This window comes from Ursus maritimus, unplaced genomic scaffold (assembly GCF_017311325.1).
Source record: "Ursus maritimus isolate PB19 unplaced genomic scaffold, ASM1731132v1 scaffold_14, whole genome shotgun sequence".
NCBI lineage: Eukaryota > Metazoa > Chordata > Mammalia > Carnivora > Ursidae > Ursus > Ursus maritimus.
Window position 1 is genome coordinate 30,581,180 of NW_024423786.1, and position 22,477 is coordinate 30,603,656.

The window sequence follows — 22,477 nt, forward strand, 5'->3', positions numbered from 1 at the left end:
CAGGCTTTGGGGGTTTTAGCGATAAATGCTGAGCTATATTTGCATACGAATCACGATCTTGAAAAAACCTGCTTTCTTGACACTTCTTGCTGAATTTTTTTTTTTTAATTTATTTGTTTTTAATGAATTGCCTCTTTGTTTTTAGAGGCTGCCTGATTAACTTAGTCTATTCTGGAAGCTACCAGAGTGACATTAAAATGTCTTTTGCTTCCTGTTTTGGAAACATTTAGAAATCACTTGCTACTTCGAGTTTTCACGCCTTTTTTTTTTCCTGGTAGGATTTTCTGCATTTTTATTGTTGTAAATGATTTAGCCTATTCTTTAATTTTGAATGGATTACACGATCATCTTTATGTGTCCAGCTGTCTATTGTTGGAAGAGACACGTCTTAAATTGTTCGCTGCTGAATCAGATTGAAATGATTTTGTGTTGCGCCATGTAGGAAAAAAATCTTCAGTTTCTCTCTTGTGGAGGGTTCATCCTTGTGAACGCATTGCTCAGACACAAAATAAACTTCTTTTTTTCACTTTTCAAGAGTGGGTCTGATGTGGGAAACAAAGGCAGAAGAAAAATTAAATTTCCTTACTACCTACAGCCCATTGACAAGTCCTTGAAACAGGCAGAGTGACATTCCTCCAGAAACTCAGCTGCCTCAATGTTTATACTTTGCTTAGAGCAAAAGGCAATCTTAGCCCAGCCTGCAGGATCCTTAAGTCTACTTTAACATGTAAAAATTCCTTTGGAAACCTCCTTTATCTCTATCCCCCACCAAGATACATGTTGGCTATCATGCCCCAAGCATATGACCCACCAATATACATCTGAAGGGTCTCATAACGAAGGTTTCGTTAGACGGTAATAAATGACCTTACCCAACAATAGCTAGCCTGCTCAAGGTCCTGGAAACCTTGCTTCCAAATTCCTTAGAGACTTACACTCTCCCTAACCCCCTCCCAACTTGAAAGTATATAGTGGGCCATTCCACATGACCCTGGTGCAGTTCTTTCTGCCTACGGGTCCTTTCTCGTGCGTGCTTTAATAAAACCACCTTTTGGCACCAAAGACATCTTAAGAATTCTTTCTTGGCCATCTGCTTCGAACCCTAACATCTTTCCTACAGCAAGTCTATTAGATTCTAAGCTAAAATGGATAGAAGTGTGAGTCTGTTTTTTATTCTCTTGGGAACTGATTCCAAATATTTTTTCTAATTCAAATCAATGATTCTTATCTTAGTTATAGTCAGGAGACTAAGAATTTTTTGCCAACTCAAGACCACAGAAAACAGTATACACACACACACACATGCACAAACATATCCATCCCATCTTGCCAACGTTTTCAGGAGATTCATAGAAGTCCTGGGGTCCATCTACACCCCCAGGTTAGTTGGTTTTGGGAAATCTGTAAATTCAAGAAGGAACGATCTCTAAATAGTGAGCCACCTGACACTGCGTCAGCTCCGCCCCCCCCCCCCAACCCCAACCACCTTATCTCCTAAATTACCACTCTCCACCCACCTGCTCAGGCCAGAACGCTGGAGTCCTCTGGGATCCCCCTCCACTCATTCCCCACACCCCATCAGTAAGTGCTGTTGCTACTGCATTAGAAATATGTCTTGAATTTTCTGTATCTGCACTGTCACCACCATAGCTTGGGCCTAGTTAGAATCTCTCAGCTAGTCTCTGGTAAAGCCATCCCTAGTGGTCTTCAGCTTTTATCCTTGCTTTGATTGAATCCTTTTTTTTTTTTTTTTCTATGCAGCATTTACAGTGCTCTTTCTTTTTTTTTTTTTTTTTTAAAGATTTTATTTATTTATTTGACAGAGAGACAGCCAGCGAGAGAGGGAACACAAGCAGGGGAGTGGGAGAGGAAGAAGCAGGCTCCCAGCCGAGGAGCCCGATGTGGGGCTCGATCCCATAATGCCGGGATCACGCCCTGAGCCGAAGGCAGACGCTTAACCGCTGTGCCACCCAGGCGCCCCTACAGTGCTCTTTCTAAAAGAGAACTCCGATTCTGTCATAAATCTCTATTACCCACTGCCTGGGAATCTTCAGAGGCTTCCCCATGCACACAGAATCAGTCCAGCCTGACCCCCAGAGCTGTGGAGAGCCAGTGCTCTTTCCTAGCTTTGCAGGTCAACAGGCCGAGCTTACTCCCAGTGTAGCAGTGTTGGCTGGGAAAGTACTTCTTGTGTCATTACATCTTTGCTTTCTTATCTCAACCCTTGTCTCTCTCACAATAGGTGACGTTTTTATCTGTTTCCTGCCTTTTCAAACACTCTACCGTGTACGCTTCTGGACTGGAGGGAATGGGGTGCCTATGGCTAGTGTGTGCCCTGTCCTCAGTGTTGTACACAATACCTACCAGGTAGGAGGTTCTTTTTTTCTTTAAAGTTTTTCATTTTAATTCTGGTGTTTTAATTCCAGTATAAGAGTATTAACTCTCTTAATTATTCTCTTAATAAATTACATACTTAATGAACAAATGAAAAACATACAACATCCTAAAAAAGTGTTTTGTTTCTACTCTTTCCTCCAAAATCTGGCTTTATGGCCTTCCTTCAGTATTTCGCAGAGAAATTCATTCATTAAACACGGGTACACCTTTCAATATGAAATATTCTCACATCTCTTTTAGATTGCTACCTTAGGACTGAATTTGTTTCTTTATTTTGGTTAGGGGGAGGTTAATTCACATTCCGAGAATGCCCAGTTAACATAATTCAGGCTCTCTGTTTATGAAGTAAGGAATTTTTCTATCAACATTTGTATCTGTCGCAAAAAAAAAAGATCTCATCATTGTTTTTAAAAGAGCATAGAACAATGTTGTTCTCCGATCTTTCCAAGCTCCAATGAGTTAATGGTCTACAAGTTTCCCATTTAAAATGCAAGCACCGCCTTTGATGTGTGAAGGGAAGGGTATCTCATGTTTAGTTTTTCTGTGCCTTTAGCTGGGTCTCTTTTTGATTAAGAATTCAGAACTAAGCTTTTTTTTTTTTTTAAGTAGTAAGTGCATTTCCCTTAATTATTTTCATGTAAGTAAGTTGAGTCTGGTCTTGTTCAGTGGTCTCAGAAACAATTTCTGAAACATTTTGAAGAATTATGTGAAAGAATTGCTTCCCAGATTAAGCAAGAATGAGCACGCATGTCATTTTCTCTTGCACCAAATACTTCTTGACGGCCTAGTCTGCATTACACTGTGTGGCACCAGGAATGCCATGTGAGCCTGTCTACTAGGGAATATTTCCTGTCTTCTTTTTTTTTTTTTTTAAGATTTTATTTATTTATTTGACAGAGACAGCCAGCGAGAGAGGGAGCACAAGCAGGGGGAGTGGGAGAGGAAGAAGCAGGCTCTTAGCAGAGGAGCCCGATGTGGGGCTCGATCCCAGAACGCTGGGATCACGCCCTGAGCTGAAGGCAGACGCTTAACGACTTCGCCACCTAGGCGCCCCTATTTCCTGTCTTCTAAGAATGCTTTCCCTGTGGCATATTCCCTTTTATGGAAAATGGAGGCAGAGAAGTCTCCCATTTCCTATTTCTTTTCTCTTGTTAAAGAGTCCCTGCTGTTCCATATTTATATTTTGGTTGCTCTTTGCCTTCCACAGTATCTGAACTGTGATGTGTGGGTGGCTTCACTGGCTTGTCCAACTCTACTAGAGATCGGATGGAAATTGGACTTTCCAGTGGCTCTTGAGTGGCATTAGCAAATCAGAAGTGGAATCCATGTTTTTCAGGACCTAGTGGAGCTTGTGTTGGAAGGACCCTCACTGTATGGGAGTTTGGGTCCCAGTCTATAGAAATAGACACTCCAGATGCTCTGTCCTCATTCACCTGCTGGTAGAATGGAAACGTACATGGTCAAGTGCTACTGAATTACTTACCTTGCCTGTGGTTTTTCTAGCAGATCTCCAATGAATTACAGATCTTTAGCATTACTTCCTGATCTATACTAGAATTAAAAAGCTTTTTGTTGAGTTTTTGAAGTGATTCTCATAGCAGAGTATATATGAAGTTTTTCTTTAAAAATCCTCGTTGGGGATGATTCTTAAATATTTCTTTCAGCTGATAAGTGTACTTTATTCTTCTTCTTTGCAAAACTCTTCCAGCTCTTAACACCTAAGAGCATTTTTATAGCATTCTCATTTTGGGGTGTTCCCGCTCCCGTGTTGGCACATTGTGGACAGATGCTTTTGAGTGACAGTAACTGTTTTTCAACACTCTCCTAACTAGAATCACTTAAATCCCATATTCTTCTATGTATCTCCAGGACGATACCAATGAGACCAGATTTTCATAACTGTTACTCAGAGACATTGCAATACCTAAAAATGACTTCCACATCATTGAGAAAAGGGGGAACGTGAGCCTTGGGGGAAATTTTGCATGGCTTTCTAATCGAAGAATGGGAGACACTTGATTATGCACATGGATAGCCTTCCCTCTGTCATGGTAGCCAAAACTAACAAATCCCTCCATTCGTCCCTCCTGATTCTTATTGCGGCCTCAGAATCCTCTTCAAAATAATGCTCAAAGCAGTGACTACAGGTTAGTTGGGAGTTAGCAAAAGAGATGAAACCTGTTCGACAGACTTGCTCTAGTCACTAAGAACAGGTGATGAACAGAGCCCCCTGCTGACCCATAATGCCAGTCCAGTCTGACTGCGCAACTGATGTTTCTGGTTGCCATGGAGAAGGAAAGAGAGCTTTGGGGTCTCACACTGCGGTTCAGAGCTCTATTCCATAAGCAACATATATCACTTCTGCTCACAATTCCTTGGCCAGAATTCATCTTCAGCTTCATCTAACCACGAGAATCCAGGAAGTAGAATCCTACCTTGTGCCTGGCTATGGCAGGAACCTGAGAGAGTTGGTGAACAGTACTAATGACCTTCATATCCCATTCGATGTATTTTAAAGCTCAACTTCTCAGTGTATTTCACGTAGCGGAATATCCTCTTGCTTTGCCCATATGAATTAACAGGATATTTTTCTTTTTGTTTAAAAAACATCTTTTGCAGGCTCCTCTGTGTTGAGGTAAATGATGCTCAAGATTCCCGAAGAACATGCCCCAGAACATTTGTCCTGTGCGGCGTTGTGCAAAGTAATAATAAAAATAAAATAATAATAATAATAATACCTTTATTGTCAAGCAAACAAGAAATGCTGCATAGCATCTCTGCTTTTTGAGAAGTCAGAATGCACGTTAGCATATAAAATATCCTGATGAGTACTGCCCTTAAAGAAAACTGTTTTACTTCATTTCATCCAGTACTTTTTAATCCTCCGTGACCACACGTTTTTTTCCTCCTGTGTCATGTGTGGTAACATCTCATGAAATGAGCGTTCTGGTGAACCACTGTAGTAAACTCCGCAGTAGGCACATGGAGGCTTCCGTGACCTTGGCGGCATTGAAATAGCATAGATGACTTTACCACGTGGCCTTAGCCAAGATTTTCACTTTATAATTGTGTGATCTTGGGTATGTGGTTTCACTTTGTTGGCCGGAACTTCTGCATGTGGAAAAATAGGGGTGTTGTTATCTCCTCAAAGGGTCACTGATTGTCACCAGAACATAGTAGGCAGCAAACAAGTGTTATATATTCTTTCCTTCCCCTTCTGATATTATGCACTTTTCCTCACATATTTAATTTAATGCAAGTAAGCTTTTCCCATTCTGATTCTCTTAGGTTAATCAATAGAAGATTCCTTTGCCTTCAAAAATACACAGAATAATGGGTGAAATTTAAACCAAAGAATCTGTACCAAAGTGCTTTCAGGCTTCAGGCTCCTCTTTGATTTTCCTTTCTTTGAAGGCCACATGTTCACTTCTCCCTATGAATGTGATTCTCACCTCTGAGCGTCCAGATCGGTGTGGGCGTTTGGGGGATGGCTCAGCGCAGATCTGCCTTCCCTTCCCCCAGATGACTGAGGACTCACTGTCACTGTATGTTTCCAGGACAAAACATGAGCATTCTCATGGATACTCAAGAGATGCTTGCCCTGAGATCCAGGGACGAGCAGAGTACTATCATTATCTTAATCACACTGTCCTGGAGATTATTATATTCTGGAAATCTAATTTGCTCAAAATTATATTTACACCACTTATGCTTATGGTTGATGACTATCCCATGATGTCGTCTCTGAGTTACGACAGTGGGTATGTTAATATCCAGTGAAGAAAGATATGGCCCACATGGACAAGTTGCTTCTTCAGAATTGCATTGCTTAATTTGGGGGGTAATATTTCCGCCTTTCTGATAAGAAAATTCACAGAAGTGCTTACACTGTGAATAGTAGATTACTTTTTGAGATGCCACCTAATTTGATTCAAAGCTCTGTAACTGTGCTATTTAAATCAAATAAACTGAATCGCCTCTTAAAAAATACCTCACAGTCCTGTTGTTTTTGAAGTGACATTATGAATTATCTTAAACACTTGCAAGGGCTAGGGTTATTTGTTAGAGCAAATAACTTATTACACAGGGTCTCCGGAAGTCTGCAGTACGAACTGGAAAGTTCCTTGCTTGTCATTGAACTACATACTAGTCTGCAATAGAGATGAATACTCACTCTACTTTTTTATTAGTTCCAAAGAATGACTAATTCTTCATAATATTATTTGATACTGACTTCGTCCATATTCATATATGCACATGCTAATCAGCCTCATCAGAATCAATGATATTTTGATGGTTTGATTTATTTTAGTGACTTTTATATTCTGAATCCCTAGACTAGATCAGATATAGAAAAATAAATGGGAGCAAGTCTGAACAACTCTGAGAATAATATTCTGCTGTCTTCTTTAATTAATCATCTGACTCAGTACATTTCCATTTCTCTGTCACGACTCTATATTTAAATATTTCATATTTGTCATGGAAATGTACATGAAATTATTTTTTAGATCATCAATTATTATCCATGATGAGCAAATTTTAAACTTATCCAATTTATTTTGAATAAAAATGTAACAACGTAATGAACATTTGATGTCGTTGGGCAGATTCTCGCTTTTGCAGCATTTCACTTTGTTCTTGACTCCACCAGGGTTTTTACAGATGTTTGTGTGGTTCTTGAGGCAGGGGAGGAGGCCACAGAAACGACCCCTGCATCTCTTGTTACGTGCCCACTCTGATTGGTGACGGCTGCTTCGAGGGCAGGATTGAGAAGGAATCCGAGTCTCTGTGGTTCAAGGAGAGAGTTATGGAGCTGATTATCGATGTCTGCCAGAGGTTAACACTGGAACATGGTGGCAGAGGTGCAGTGTTTTGTCATCTTGTGTGTAATGGAAGGAGCTTTGGTGTGGGGAAGCCTGATAGCTGAGTTTCAGTTCCGGGTGTGCACCTGTGTGACTTTGAGCAAATCAGTTAAACACTGTGTTCCCCCTCTTTTTCCCCCATCCAACAAGGAAGATATTGATGTAATGATAATTGAAGGATGATGTTTAAGGCCCATCCCAGCTCCAAAAATGCCATGCCTGCATGTATTCAGCAGGTGTCTAAGCTATCTTGGGCACCTGGCCATTTTTATAAGATCCCCAGGACTTCTTTTCACAGTTACTACCTGTGGTCGATTATTATGGTGATGACCCCCAATGCAATAGGACTTCCCCTGCCCATACCTCTTTTCAGTGAGGTCTTTGCACTCCTCCTGTCAGGAGATGGAATTTATTTCTCCACCTTCAGCCTGGGCTGGCCTGTCATTTCCTTTGACCAACAGAATGTGGGAGAACTTAAGCCTTCAGAGGCGTTCAGAGTTTCTGCCTCTGTATTGGGATGAAAAGGCACATGGAGTGAGGGGCCCAGGGGACCCAGCTGAGCCCAGCCCCAAGCCTACCTGCCAACTAAAAGCAGTTGCCTGAGTGAGACCAGCACAAAAACCACCCACAGAATCAGGACTAGAAAACAAAGTAGTGTTATGTTAAGCCACTGTGTTTGTGTTTGTTGTCATAGTGCAGTAGTAGACAGCTGATAGAGAAGTTGGAAGTCAGTCAGTAGGTCCCCTGTGGCTGGAAGGTTCTAACAGTTGGTACTGGCTATCAGCTGTGGTACCTTAGTTCTCCTCCATGTGGTTCTTGTTCCCCAGTACACCACCTGGGCTTTTCACAGCATTTTGGTCTCAGTGTTCCAAGAGGACAAAAAAACAGAAGTTGTCAAGTCTGTTCAGGGCTGACCCTGGGAAGTCACACAGAGAAGCTTCTACCACATTTCACTGATCAAAGCAAGTCACAAGGCCAGCCCAAATTCAAGGGGAGAGGAAACAGACTTCCACTTTTGATGAGAAGAGAAGCAAAGTCACTTTGCAAAGGGGCAGGTGGGATGGGAGGGACTTTTGTGGTAATATTTGGCAATCTGCCATACCAACTTCAGGTGCTTGACTAGCGCAGGATTCTGTTTGATTTCTTTCTTTCATTGTGTGTACTCTGGGTTAGCTGTGTGCCACCCAGAGCTCAGCACAGGGCCTGGTATGTTGTGTCATCATTCTGCAGTGTGGCAAAACACCTCAAGTGTTTACATTCCAAGGGACAGAGGCAGGCACTTCTGGGCTGCTAGTGCATGAAGAAGAAGAGGGAAAGGAAAGGCATTACCAAGTTTCTGGGCCTTGGTCATAAAAATAATGATGTGACAGAGTCAGCAACTCCCAGTCACTGTCCAACAGGCCACAGGATTTTTCAGTTGTCTGTCAGCCTAACCATCGATTTTGACTGTTGTAGCTAAGCTTTCTCCAGAGTCTGTCAGCTCAGGGGAGCCAAAGGTACCTTGAAGCAAGCCAACCTCAAAAATGGAAAAGGGCCAGGTACCATTTGTGGTGAGCGTATCATAAATATAAACTTGTGGAATCGCTATGTTGTGCACCTGAAACTAATGTGATATGTATCAACTATACTTCAGTTAAAATGAATGAATGAAGGAAGGACAAGAGGGCGAGAAAGAGGAAGGGAGGGAGGGAAGGGCCAAAATTCAGACTCCACATGCCTCCATACTTCCTCCTGCTGAACTGCCTGGTGCAAGGAGGTTCTCTCATTCTTGATGTCCTTACTCACAGTTCTCTGTTAGAATGAGGGCATACTTACTATTTCTCTTGCCCAGCACTGAGGCTTCCTCCCATGATGGGGTTGGGTGTTTCCTCTGCTTTCTTCATTCAAGGCTAGGTGTCTCTCAGCCTTTAGCAGTTTTGCACAGTGTCTTTGTGTTTCATGAAACCCATGGCTTTCTTCCGCGAACAGACTCTGAGAATTCAGGGCACACTTTTTTTTTTAATGTAAGATTTTATTTATTTATTTGAGAGAGAGAGAGAATGAGAGAGAGCATGAGTTGGGAGAGAGGCAGATGGAGAAGGAGAGCCAGACTACCCACTGAACAGGGAGCCCGATGTGGGGCTCGATTCCAGGACCCTGGGATCATGACCTGAGCTGAAGTCACACACTTAACCGACTGATCCACCCAGGGCACACTTGTAATAAGAGGGTAGGCAGAGACTGAGTCATAAAAGTACAAAAAATGCAACATCCCAGCACCGTGGTTAATAACATGGACCCTGGAATCACACAGGCTTGGGTAGAATTCTAGTTTTAGTCTCACGTTGAGTGTGCTATCTTGCACAAGTGTCTCGTTTTCTATAAGCTATAATTTCCTCATCTGCAAAATAGGAATTATAACAGTACTTTATGGTTTGTTGGAAAGATTAAGTAAATGAAAGTACATATATAAATGAAACAGTGATTGTGGCCAAAGAAGGAATGTCTGACAACTTTCTTTAAAGCTAACCATAAGTTGCTAGGCCATTTTCAAGGACAGATCTTGGTCCAAATTTGGAGAAATCGTTTCTGATTTTAGAAAATTGAAATGCAAGACCATACTGAAAAGTTTATCTCACACCCCTAGGCAAAGTTAGATTCTGCCTCCTCTGTGCTCCCACAACATTCTGTACTGATTTCTATCAATAGTCTTCATCTCTCTGTGTTGTGATGATCTGTTTATACTGCATGACAGTTTGGGACATCAGAGTGTGAGCCCTTCAAGGTCAGTTGCTCTGCTGTATTCACCTTGGCACCCTAAATGCTAGTGCAAACCCTGGACTGAGAGGCGGCTCTAGCAATGGGATGGATGGATGAGCGGGTTGCCAGCAGAACCACTGGTTGAATTACTCCCCCATTTGTAAAATTCACGCGAAATCTCATTTGCACTAGGAAGTCATCTTTGATTTTCTTCTGCTGTGAGGAGTCTCTTTGTGGACCACAGGAACTAAACTCTAACTATTCCCTTCTCTTCTTTTTAAAAAAACGTTACTACTAAATGGACCTCTCTACTTTAGCTTAGAGAGAGAGACCAGACCCCATTTGATACTCTCTTTCACAGGTTCTTACCCATGATGAGTCCTGGATAAACATATATTAAATTCAATTATGTAGATTAACTTCTTTGAGGGTTATCATGCATGTTGGCTAAAAAGTCTCTTCAGGGATATTAATCCCAGGCAAAGAGGACTCAACGAAAGTGTGTTGTAATAATATAGGATTTGCCCATTAACAATGCCTAAGAATCTCTAAATTATACTGCATCTGTGATAGTACCTTAAAACTACTGGCATATAAACAGTTGCAGTAGAATTACAAGAGCTGTCTGCTGTTCTTCAAAATTAATTTGCTTTGCCTGAGTTGTTTGTCTATGAGAATCATGTAGCTAATGATACCCACCATCTTTAAACAATATGGTGTTTTCTTCCAAGGCTTATGCACTGATTTTGAGAAAACGCTTTTATTTTCAGTTGAATTTGTGAATAACATACTGTTCTGGTGCTCTCATGGGTTTGTGGATCATATGCTTTGTTCTTCCAATTAAAGATGGCAGAAACTCCTTTAGTTGCGTTGGAGAGCAACACTCATGATTTATCTATATGATATCACCAGAACACATTTTCTGATTGTGATTGGTCTTTAAAAACGTCAAAAGTGCTACACAAGTTCATGAAATTTCTCTAACATTCTCAGGTATCTTCCTTAGAATGTGACAATTTTTAAGATACCATCACGTTTGTCCAATATGCTATTTAAATAACACTATAGTCTCCAACTCAGGAAAAGAATGGAACCCCCAAAGAGTTCTAACTTCCTTTAGTTACCTCTTGCTAATGTGATTCCTCTCAACCAGGGGTTGACCTTATTAGGTCCATGGGCCAAATCTGGCTTGCCCCTTCTTTTTGTAAATAAAGGTTTACTGGGACATAGGCACACCTACTATGGTTTGTCTTGTCTATAGCTGCTTAGGCATACAGCCCACTGAACTTTAATTTTTACCATCTGGCCTATTGCAGAAAATGTTTGCTGACCTGCTTTAAATCCTTTATGAACCTGGTTTTATTTTCGGAAACCACGGAGTACTTGATCAAACTTGGTCACCAGTGGTTGCCCTGGAACCCTTGCCTTACTAAGGTGTCCCAGGTTCTGTTGCATTGGGTGCTTCCCTCTGCCTCCGTATCATCTAACCTCCATCTGTACCTCCCACAATACTGCAGTTACTTGTTTTGTTTCTGTCTCCTGGACCGGAAGGACAGGAGCAACTTCCTGTTCTCCGCTTCAATTCCCAGAGCCTGGCTCACCTCCACACTTCCCTGGTGCTCACTGTTCATACAATTCTTAGTCAAAGTATAAAGCAGCATTTTTTTGGGTATAGTTTATCTGAGACTCTGAATAATCTAGAAACCACTTCTTTATATAGTTTTTTAAAAAATTATTACATAAAAAGGATTTTTCACAAGGATTTTACCCTCATCATATTTCCTTTGTGCTCGTATGAAAATTAATTTATGTTAAAAACAAGTGTTTGTTTTTCCAGCTCACATCCAACATTGGTTCTGATTATGCTAAATATTAAGAATACATCTCTTTGAATTAAAAAAATCTCACAGACCATCCCAATCTTGTGTAGATGGTTGAAAATAAATGGACGTTGTCTCCATTTTGTCAGGGTCTTCATACTCCGAGGTAGCTGCTGAGAAGGTCTGGTTCATACGTATTTTCTCATTGCAGCAATGCTTATTAAGTCAGGTGTTCTGGGCAGGGGTGAACCAGCGGTAAACAGGACAGTCTTTACTCTTGTGGAGCTGACATTCTCATTCAGGCAGGTAGTAGCCAACCAAGAAGACTGCCAGCTGGTGGCAAGGCCTCCCGCAGGATGACAATCGGGTGATAGAGAGTAACTGGGTAGCAGTTTCAGCTGGTGCTGCTGGAATGCTCCTTGGAGGGAGTAGCATTGGAATTAGAATCGGAATGATAAGAAAGAAGCAGCCATGTGAAGATCAAGGAGAATTGAATTGTAGGCAGAACAAACAGCTGGGACGAAGGCCCCCAATCTGGGGAGGAGTTTAACGTGTTCGACGAACAGAAGGAAGGCGAGTGTGACAGATGTATAGTGCGTAGCGGAGCGGGAGGGGGGAAGAGGAGTTTCAGGAAGTAGGTCAGCAGCAGTGGGGACGTCGCCTGTGTTGAGGTTAGGGCATAGGTTCTTTTCTGCTCTGGTTTCAGAGGAACTGAGGGATGGTGGTTGGTCCTGACTTCCTAATGCCATTGAGTACCTAGAATGGCCTGGGGAGACTAGTGAGTCTGCTGTTGGTCAGGTCAGGGACTCACACAGGAGCCAGGAGCTCCAGAGCCCCACCCACCCTGTGTCAATCCAGACCCACCTACCTCCCTATGAAGCCTACCTGTGTGTCCACTGCCAGGTCAAGATGCCTGTTTGTCCATCCGCTGGGTCCCAACAGAACAAAGACAATGATTACCTGCGTGAACACCTGCCCAAGTAAACACCTTTGAAAGTTAACACCATCTCATCTTATTCACATGGAAACATTGTTTGCTGCAGGGAGATAAGATGTTTTCTTAATAAAGGGTTAGATTTCAGGGGATATATATGTCAGGGCAACGTGGCCTAGATGGGCTGGGAAAAACATTCACCCAAATGAGAATGTGTTTAGCCTCTCCAACTGTTTCGTGACATGTTGTTATTAGTATTATTAACATTCAATTAAAATAATAAATGTATGTGACCCTGCGGCTGAGTGTCCACAGGATGAAACAGCTGACAGATTGAGCCATTTTGATTCACTTCCACAAAAGTTTTGATTTATTAAACATTGGGTCATGCCAATCCTTAGCATCAGACAAGGACAATGAACAGATAATCAAATATTTTTTATGGCATTGGGGCAAAAAAAAAAAAAAGTTTCAGATGTCACTGATATTACTAAAGTTATATCAGATACAAAGAATTTCTGATTCGTCCCAACAGTTTTTACAGTAAGCCGTTGTTTAAATAAAATGTCCTTCCTTCCCCACCTGGTCCCCGTGTTTAGACATAGCTCACCACGGCAATTATGGGTATTGTTGGAAGCTTGCAAAGTTGTCATCTTGCTGTGGTTTGGTGAAGTCAGGGCCTAAAGGAGGGTGTAGGGAGGAGGAAGGAGAAGGAGGTGCTGGGAGGAGGATGATGGGAAAAGGTCTCTTTTAACAAAGAAAAGGCAACTCAGTGGGAGTGGAGGCTGGCAATCTGCTAAAAGGAAATGAAAGGAAATTCTTCATTTCTAAACGGTTCATTGACCCATGATAATAAAGCAGCCCTGCCAAAGAAGGATAATTATCTTTTTAAGTATCTGATGCCCTGTGGGTGAAGACTTCCCTTCTCCTCTCTTGAAAAATGAACTGAGATTAAACAAATGCTCCTTTTCCTAGTTTACCGTTGACATGAATTTCCTGATTATGAGCAAAATTAATCAGTTTTTCCTTTCTCCCCCTCCCTCTTCTCTTATGGAAATCAGGCCCACCCAGCTGAGCTCAGTGCATTTCCCTTTGGGCTCTGAGTCCTACCGGTATGATGGCTACAATGCTTGATATTCTGGTGAGACTAGCAATCATAGCATTGGGGTTTCATTATGCCCCTTGGCTGCTTAGCTTCAGGCAAAGCATGCTCTTATAAAACAACAAGAAAAAGGAAAAAAGAAAGAAACAGAAAAGAGCATTAGGACACTTTTTTTTTTCTCCTGCTGGTACCTGTAGACTAAACAAAAATGACTATATCTGTGTGTGTCTGTGTGTGTGTGTGTGTGTGTGTGTGTGCCTGATTGTGTACATGTAGCCACTCGTATATGAGGAGTTCAAATACAAAGACAACTGAAATGTTATTGATGGTGTAACATTGAATATTCATTTGCCACCAACAAGTGATCAAACTCACTTTCTTTTTCTCTAGATCATGTTTCTTCAGGCCAATAGCATAAATATGTTGACCTGTCTGACTTACAGGATGCGTTAAGATAGTTTTGTTTACCTGAGTAAAACAACAACAACAACAACAAAAAACAAAACAACCCTTTTTTCTTAAGTTAATGATTTACCTTCAACTGGCTTCCTGAATTCTTAATAATCAATTTGAGGAACACTTGTCATAAATTGCTTAACCACATGGCACATCTCTTATCAGATATGAAGTGCACTGTACATTTTCAGAATGTCGACACTCCTTTTAAACATAAATAAAACAACTCCTGTGGTATTTTCATTACCTTTTCCTCCAAAGAGATATTGAAATTAAAATTTTAATCATGGATATTCTGCTTGCTTTTCCAACTCAGTGCCTTTAGCTGCTTGAGAAGACAGAGCTTTCGAATTGGGGTCAGGAGAAAATGGTCCAGAATAGATTTAGCCTCTTGGCATAATTATTTCAGCCAGCACTTGAGTCTCTCTGAGCATTAATGTCCCTTTCTGTTAAAAGAATTTCTTCAGTGTACCATCACTTCACCTTCAAAGTATAATTAACCATGTTTATAAGCTCTTTTTGAACTTCTTGGGGTTTGGTGGTTGGTAAATATTTGTTCTTTTATTCCTTAGTCTTTGCGAGTTCAGGCCCTGGGCCAAGGATTCAGTACTGTGGGTATAAACTTCTTGGTAAAAATACTAGCGAAGCAACAGCATGTGCCTTAACAGAAATCACCACAGATGTCCTCGTGTGTCCCCTTCGGCCAGTGGAGCGCTTCCGAGACCTGCGTCCCGATGAAGTGGCGGATTTGTTTCAGGCCACCCAGAGAGTCGGGATGGTGGTGGAGAAGCATTTCCAGGGGACTTCTCTCACCTTTTCCATGCAGGTGAGTGTATAGATAGCTCAGAAGTTAGTTTTCTTCCTTTTCACACCCTGGCATTGGGTTCTCGCTCTATTAAGCTGCCATCTCACTGGTAAGGCAGCCGTGGTGGTTCATGTCTTATATAAGCACCGACAAAGGCGTAACGAATCCAGGACCGCCCTCCTATCCTTGGCCTCGGTGGACTGTGGGAAGTCAGCTGAGACACTGTCTGCAGCATTGCTGACAAAGCTGGTGGGAATAATAGACAAGTGATTTCATGGGCATTCAGACATTCCAGATCTTCTCCTGGAACTGGGGCCAGACAGGTCATTTTTAGTGTGTGTTAATATGTCTTGAGAACCGCATGGGTTTAGCCCTCTCTACCTCAGGATAGTAGAGACATGCAAGTTAGATGGGGCCTTGCCCTCAGGGGATCCCTTTTCTCTTTAACTCAAGCCCCAGTGATTGATTATGGATTGGTATGAAGCTGGATTGATCAACTATTCTGTGTGACCTGCTTCCCAGGAAGAGAATGCAACCCCCCCACCTCCATCACTGGAGATCTTTAGACAGAGGTTGAGCCAGGTGTAGAAGGAGGAGGTCTGTGGTGAGTCATCGGCTGTGGGAACTGAGTAAATCAATATAACATATCCTATGCCCCTCAGATCCCCTTTGGGAAGAGTTGAGGAGGTATCAATACCTAATTAAAGTCCTTAGTGGCCTTGAAATTGGATGACTCTGCAAGGACCCCTTGGAAAGAATTGGCTTCTTCCATCATGTGATACCTTGCCCTCGGTGCTTTAGTTATGCAGAATATTTAACATCTTCCTTTTACCCTCCTCATCTCCCCATCCTCCTCCTACCCTCTTCATCTCTCCACCGTAGACCTACAAAGAGAGCAGATACAGAAGGCCACTATTTTCAGGTTATGAAAGGGTCGGACTAAAACTGCCCTTAAACGCTTCTTAAAAATTTTTTTTGCTGCCACGTCTATGTTGAGAGTAAACTTCCCTTTAAAATTGTGTGTGTGTGTGTGTGTGTGTGTGTGTTGTATGTCAAGCCATTTGAGTCACCTTCAGGTAATTAATCTTAGGGTGGGTTTACCAAGCTTATGCTACAAATCACGTTTCCAAAGAGACCAAATGAAGGCAAGTGGCTGAAGACATCTGTCAGTGTTAAATGAAATGCTAGAGGAAATTCACATTCCCAGGAAATGGCCAGCGCTAGTTATCTAACGTAACTTACTAGAAAGTGAATCCCATAAACATAGGAACTGACTTGTGCATAGCACTTGGAGTACTCTCACATTTGCCATGTTTTCAAACCTTTTAAAGCTTTAAACCACTCTAGGATATTTATTCCACAATCATGTGACCCTCCCTCCCCATGGATACATATGTAGATAAAGGAAACCAGAGTTTTACAAAACAGCATTTACCCTTTCAGTGCGCTCTAATCATTTTTGTTGTATTATCTGATTTGTTTTTAGTGCTGATCACAACCCATTAAGCTGACTTCATGACCCACTAATGGGCTGTGACTTCAAGTTTGAAAACCACGGATACACAGTTCTACTTAATGTTGGCCACAGCAGGGCAAACACGCTTACCCATTAGTCTGGGTCACAGAGTAGATCTACTGTATGGTGACTAATATAACATAATAAAAAATTATTATAAAAAATAAATTAAAAAAAAAGAAAGACTTTCTTAAAGTTGCAAGGTTCTAATTCAATTTTACAATTTTTGACCGTAGACTTGTTTGCTCTAGTATCTCGAACCAGCTAAGCACTTGCTTTTGCTTTGTATTGTGACTGACGACTGTGCGGGTTGGCTCATTTTCAACTAAGCCAATAGTTTTGTTGGGTTTTAAAAAGCTGAGAGGAGGAACCAAGATAGGAAAAGGGCCCAGCAACAATGAATGCTCCTACTTCCCCCACCCCCCAAGGTCAGGACAGCCAGAGAGGGCCCAGTCTTGGGTGATCTTCCCATATAAGACAGCCCATATTCCTGCTTAATGGATTATGTTTACAGCAGGTTTTTTTTTTTTTTTTAAGTAGAGACTTCTAGTAATCAGACATTAATTAAACTACATCTGATTTAAAGATAACCAAAAGGTGTGATAATTTACCTCCTCAAACATTTCCAACCTTCCTTTAATGCAATTAAAACTATAGCCAAGAGCAAAGAGCACGGAAAGTGGCAAGAGGGTTGGCTCACTGGATAATTTATATCATTTTTATACATAACTTCTCACTTACTCTCAGGCGGAAATGGAGAACTGTCTGGTCCCACACATTTGAAGTGAATGGTCCCCATGAGAATACTATAAATTAACACACAATGAAATTGGATCTAAATTATTAACAGGAGATATTTCTGAATAAGCAGCAGATACCATCTATCTGTTACCACCTCTGTTATTTATCTATTTTTTTTTCCCTCCTTCCAGGATGGCCCTGAAGCCGGACAGACTGTGAAGGTGAGTGCTTATTACGTGCATACAAATTAATAAGGGGCAATTATGAGAACTAATAAAAATCACACTGAGCCATTTGCAGCACATTGCTGGCTCATTATGTTATCTTTGAGGTCAGAGAGACCCTCAGTGTTAGAGCCATAAATCCTGACATTATAAACTATGCCAAGCAATATGTTTCCCATTAGTTTACAAGACATTTACCTTTTGTAGTAAAGTTATTATTGTGTAAATGCTAAAACAGAAGCTAAATCAAGAAGTCTGAAAACAGAGACTGAAGTCACAGGAGTTCGGGCGAGGTCATGTCTAGGGAACAGCATGTGAGCCCTGTGTGGATTGGCGGGTCCCATGTGAAGCTGGGGCCTCTGTGTTCTTCACACGTACCCTTTTTCTGCCTCATCGTTCTCGAGCACCTGGCGACGCGAGGTGGTTGCCCACACTTCTCCTTTCGCTCTGTGCCCATGCTTCTCTCTCTTCTCTCTCTCCACCCACATACCTATACTTTTCCTCCCTTTGTAGTTCATACCCAAGTTCTAACCTAATAGAGCCAGTGCTCAAACATGGGTTTCTAAGTGTGCTAAAAGAGGAAAGGAGGTTTTATTAGGATACTCTCTGCTTCCCTAGTAAAATAAAAGAATAAAATCCTGGCTGATTCTGAAGCTGGATTTTAGCCCCCTTCATACAAATGCAAATTCCTCTGCAGTTAGGTCCTACACCTAAATCATAGAAAAGGCTATTTTTTTTTTCAGTGCTAGAAATCAGAAGGAAGTCAAACTGGGGTGCTAATGTGATATTTTGCAAAATAAGGTTTTATGGCTTTGAGACCCGCTGTGAGTGGCCAAGGTAAGCTTGGCTCCAAACAGTGCCAAAAAAAACATAGTCCTTTTTTGATATTAGTTTGCATGTGGCTTTAATGTTTAACAGAGCTACTGTGTGACTTTTAATATAGAATCTCTGGGAAGTACTTCTGTGGAACAAATGTCCTACAGGGACCACCATCAGATTCTTCATGATAAAAAAGAGCTAGCCTCCTGATTGCTCCAGACATGTGATGTAATAGGAACCGAGGGGACTCACAGCTTCCCTCCACCCCACTGCCCACCCCCATGCCAGGCTTCTAAACATGCAGCCACTGAAAGGAGTTTAATATGCATAGCTTCTTTTTGAAACTGTTTCTTGAAATACAAAACACATTGTTTAAACCTGGTTGCTAGTTTTTTAAAAACTCAATATGCAGGGCGCCTGGGTGGCTCAGTCGGTTAAATGTCTGCCTTCGGTTCAGGTCATGATCCCAGGGTCCTGGGATCGAGTCTTGCATTGGGCTCCCTGCTCAGCAGGGAGTCTGCTTCTCCCTCTTCCTCCCCCCTACTCATGCTCTCTCTTTCTTTCAAATAAATAAATAAAATCTTTAAAAAACCCCATCAGTATGCAAATGTAAATTCCAACACCACCAGATTTAGTTAAATGCTGTGTGCACTATTTGAGGGAATTCTTCAGCAGTTGGAAATCCAGCTGTAGCAGCATTGCTAATAACGTGGGAGAGTGCACAAACCCTATCAAGTGGAATGCACAGATTGATACAATGTACATATTAAACATATCATAAAATTTATATGAATATATAATATCTCAAAATTTCAGTTTGGAATTCTGAGTGGGGTATTAAAATTATGTCCTATACAAGCAGGCATTGAATAGAGACAAAAAGTAGATGAGTGATTGCCAGGGGCTGGAGGAAGGAGGGCGTGGGGAGTGACAGCTCGGGGGTCAGGGTTTCTTTTTAAGTGGTTGAAAATGTTGTGGAATTAGATAGTGGTGATGTTCTTGCAATGTGACGAATATTCTAAAATCCACTGAATCGTACATTTTAACATGGATGACTTTATAGTATTTGAATTCTATCTGAATTAAAAATAGTAATAAAAACACAGTAAATAAACAAAACAAAACAAAAAACAGTGAACACCAAGACTAGCAGGGCTGGGCCCCAAGGCTATAGACTCTCTGATTCTAATCGTGACTACCTTTTTGGTGTCCCAGCTGTCTAGCCAAAAAATGGTTTTGTTAGCTTCAGTGGAGTAATCCTTGGCCTATAGGACTCATACATGAAGTGTTGAATGTGATTATTATGCTCACCACCGTTGTTACTTAACATAAGTTAGTCTTTTTAACAATTCTATATTTTTGAATCAGTAGATTGTATTGCTTTGGACATCTCTCACCTGTTTCCAGCCCAATCACAGAATTGCCCCAATATGAATGAGGGGAGCCTCTTATGTCCTTTGTGGAATATAAAATGGCTAAAAGAAAACAACCACACACGTGCAGATGAAAACCTAGACCGGCATATGACAAAGTTTGGAAAACTGCCCTTTTAGACCAAGTTCACATATCTGATGTTGTCTAATCTATGTTTTTCCAAATGCATTGCTTATACTATCTGCATAAACATTCATTTTGGTGTTAGTTAAAAAACAAACAAAAAACAAAACAAAAAAACAAGTTGACACTCTCAGTTCTCATTCTAAATCTTTGTGTTCGGGGCTTGGGAATCTTCATCGTGAACCAGCACGCCCTCTGAGTCTTTTCAGAGCCTGGCTGTTTCTCAGCCTCGTGATTTTTATGGTGATAAAATAGTAGCTGGCAAGGGCCACGTGCCCCTGACGAGTGGAAGCCAGCCTTCCAGGAGCCAGCCCCTCCAGGGAGCAGGGCAGCACCTTCAGTATTCAGTTGTCTGTTTCTGAATCCTGCAGTGCAAGACTGAGCATTTCATTTTTTGAAATTCACAGAATTGCGCCTTTCAGGGTGGCATCTGACAGCCTGCCAGGGAACGCACAGCGACAGTGCGCTTCATCTCTGTCTGTGTCTGACTCTTGGGATGCTGCCTGATGCCTGGGTTCGGAACCATTTGGGTCTCATGCCAGGTGGGAAGAACACTAAGCCCAGGAGTGATCTCTTCCCCTGAAGCCACTGTTGTTGCCGGGTAGTGAAGGTGCACCCCTGCGTGAGACTCCTGGACGTGATGCCACTTGAGGGGTTTTTTGTTTCAGGGGCTTTCGATGCTGCTTTGCAAAGAACAAGGTGGCCTTGCGTACTTAGGAAGTAATTTGTAGCGGGAAAGGGAAATGGGAAGTAAAAAAAATGACCTCTTATTTTTCAGTTCATTATTCAGTCTCCTTTTGAATTTAAAAGTAATAAAGCCCTGCTATCTACCCAGTGATCATTGCAACAACTTGGGCATCCTCCAGGCTTGAGAAACAATCTCTTTTTTCTGGTTTTAGGCATGTATCACCACATACATCTGCCTATCACCGTATATACGTGACAGCCGTATGTCACTATTTTATTAACCTTTTCTGACTCCCATCCCCCATCTGAAGTGACTCTGCCAAAGCCTTTACTCCCTATCCTGTTGCCTTATTTGATTTCCTTCAAGGCATTCTTTACTGTTTTTTATTTGTTTGCATGGCTGTTTTTATTTCTGTACCTATATTTCCTTAGCCCCTCAAAAATGGTAGCTTTTGAGGACCTGCATTTTGTCATTGTCTCCTATGGTCCTTTTGGGTGGTCTGGGGAAGATAACAGGACTTGGATAGAGCAGATCTCTGCTCCTCAGTTTCTAACTTGAGTTAACATGAAGCAGAAGATGATAGGTACTTGCATTTCAATGTGTAGTCTGGGGTCTGAGTTTCTTGGGATTTCTCTCAAGAATCCCCTATATTCAGGCATCACTGATAAAGACCAGAACTTCCACTAATCAGGTTCCCAAATCATATTCCAAGATGTAATTTCAACTAGCCAAATCATTAAAGGCAGTGTTCTGTCCTTTAAAAGGGATGCTCCTTAGTAAGTTTAATGTGAGCTATCTTTTAGAGTAATTACTATGTGCATCTTTGGGCGGAAGGGTGTTTTAGGTATATTAAAGAGAGAAATTTATGGCAGGCAGGGAATCTAGAATCTCATAAGAACTATTTATAGAATATGCTTGCTTACCCTTTTCTGTATTTATGGACTTGAATCCCCTGCTTAGATATTTAATTTTCTAATATTAAGGCAGTTGGAAGTGTCTTAATAACTATTGATATATTAGCAGTTACTTTTCAGATTATTTAGGGAAGAACAAGAGAAGGAATTCTTTTAAAAAGTGTGGTTTAAAAATTCAAACCTGGGGCACCTGGGTTCAAGTTAAGCGTCTGCCTTCAGCTCAGGTCATGTTCCCTGGGTCCTGGGATCAAGCCCCGTGTCAGGCTCCCTGCTCAGCAGGGGAGCCTATTTCTCCCTTTCCCTCTGCTCCTCCTCCTGCTTATACTCTCTCTCCCTGTCAAATAAATAAATAAAATCTTAAAAAATTAAAAAATTAAAATTAAAACCAAACAGGAGTGACTGTTCCATTTACCGAGGGATCTCTATGGTCCCAGAGCCGATTTTCCAGTGGAGATTTGGTAATCTTTTCAATTCATGAACATAGAGGACATTTTAGCTCTTTGTGAAGTCCAGTAGTTAATACACTTTGGTGTCAGTCAGAGGTTCCGTAGGAATATTAGCTCTACTATTTTACTGTGTGACTTTGGCAGGACTCCTAACCTCTCTGAATATCTATGCCTTCATTTTTTCAGTGGAGGGAATCCTGTCTATTGTACTGAGTGATATGAGGAGAAACCAACAGGAATAAATAGCCCAGCCCACCATGTACTGTCTCTGGGACCTTGTGCATGTCTCTTAATATTAACCTTACCCTCAGTTTTCTCATCTGGCAAATAGGCAAAGACTGAACTTAAGGAGAATGTACTTGGCATTGAGATTGTTTGTGGCCCTGATGAGTTCACAGTTACACAGTGAATTCTGTCACTGTTAACTTTGCCATTTTGCTTAAGCTCTTGAGAA

The 22,477-nt window shown here is 41.5% G+C and overlaps 1 protein-coding gene across 8 annotated transcripts in view; it reads left to right on the forward strand.

Annotated features, from left to right (window-relative positions):
- FHIT (fragile histidine triad diadenosine triphosphatase) overlaps positions 1-22,477 on the forward strand; it is a 1,380,201-nt gene that overhangs the window by 1,112,922 nt on the left and 244,802 nt on the right. For all 8 annotated transcript variants that reach the window (XM_040628600.1, XM_040628602.1, XM_040628603.1 and 5 more), the window contains 2 exons: positions 14,994-15,139; positions 17,567-17,596. In XM_040628600.1, coding sequence (XP_040484534.1) covers positions 14,994-15,139; positions 17,567-17,596 — 176 coding nt within the window. The remainder of the gene's footprint in view (positions 1-14,993; positions 15,140-17,566; positions 17,597-22,477) is intronic.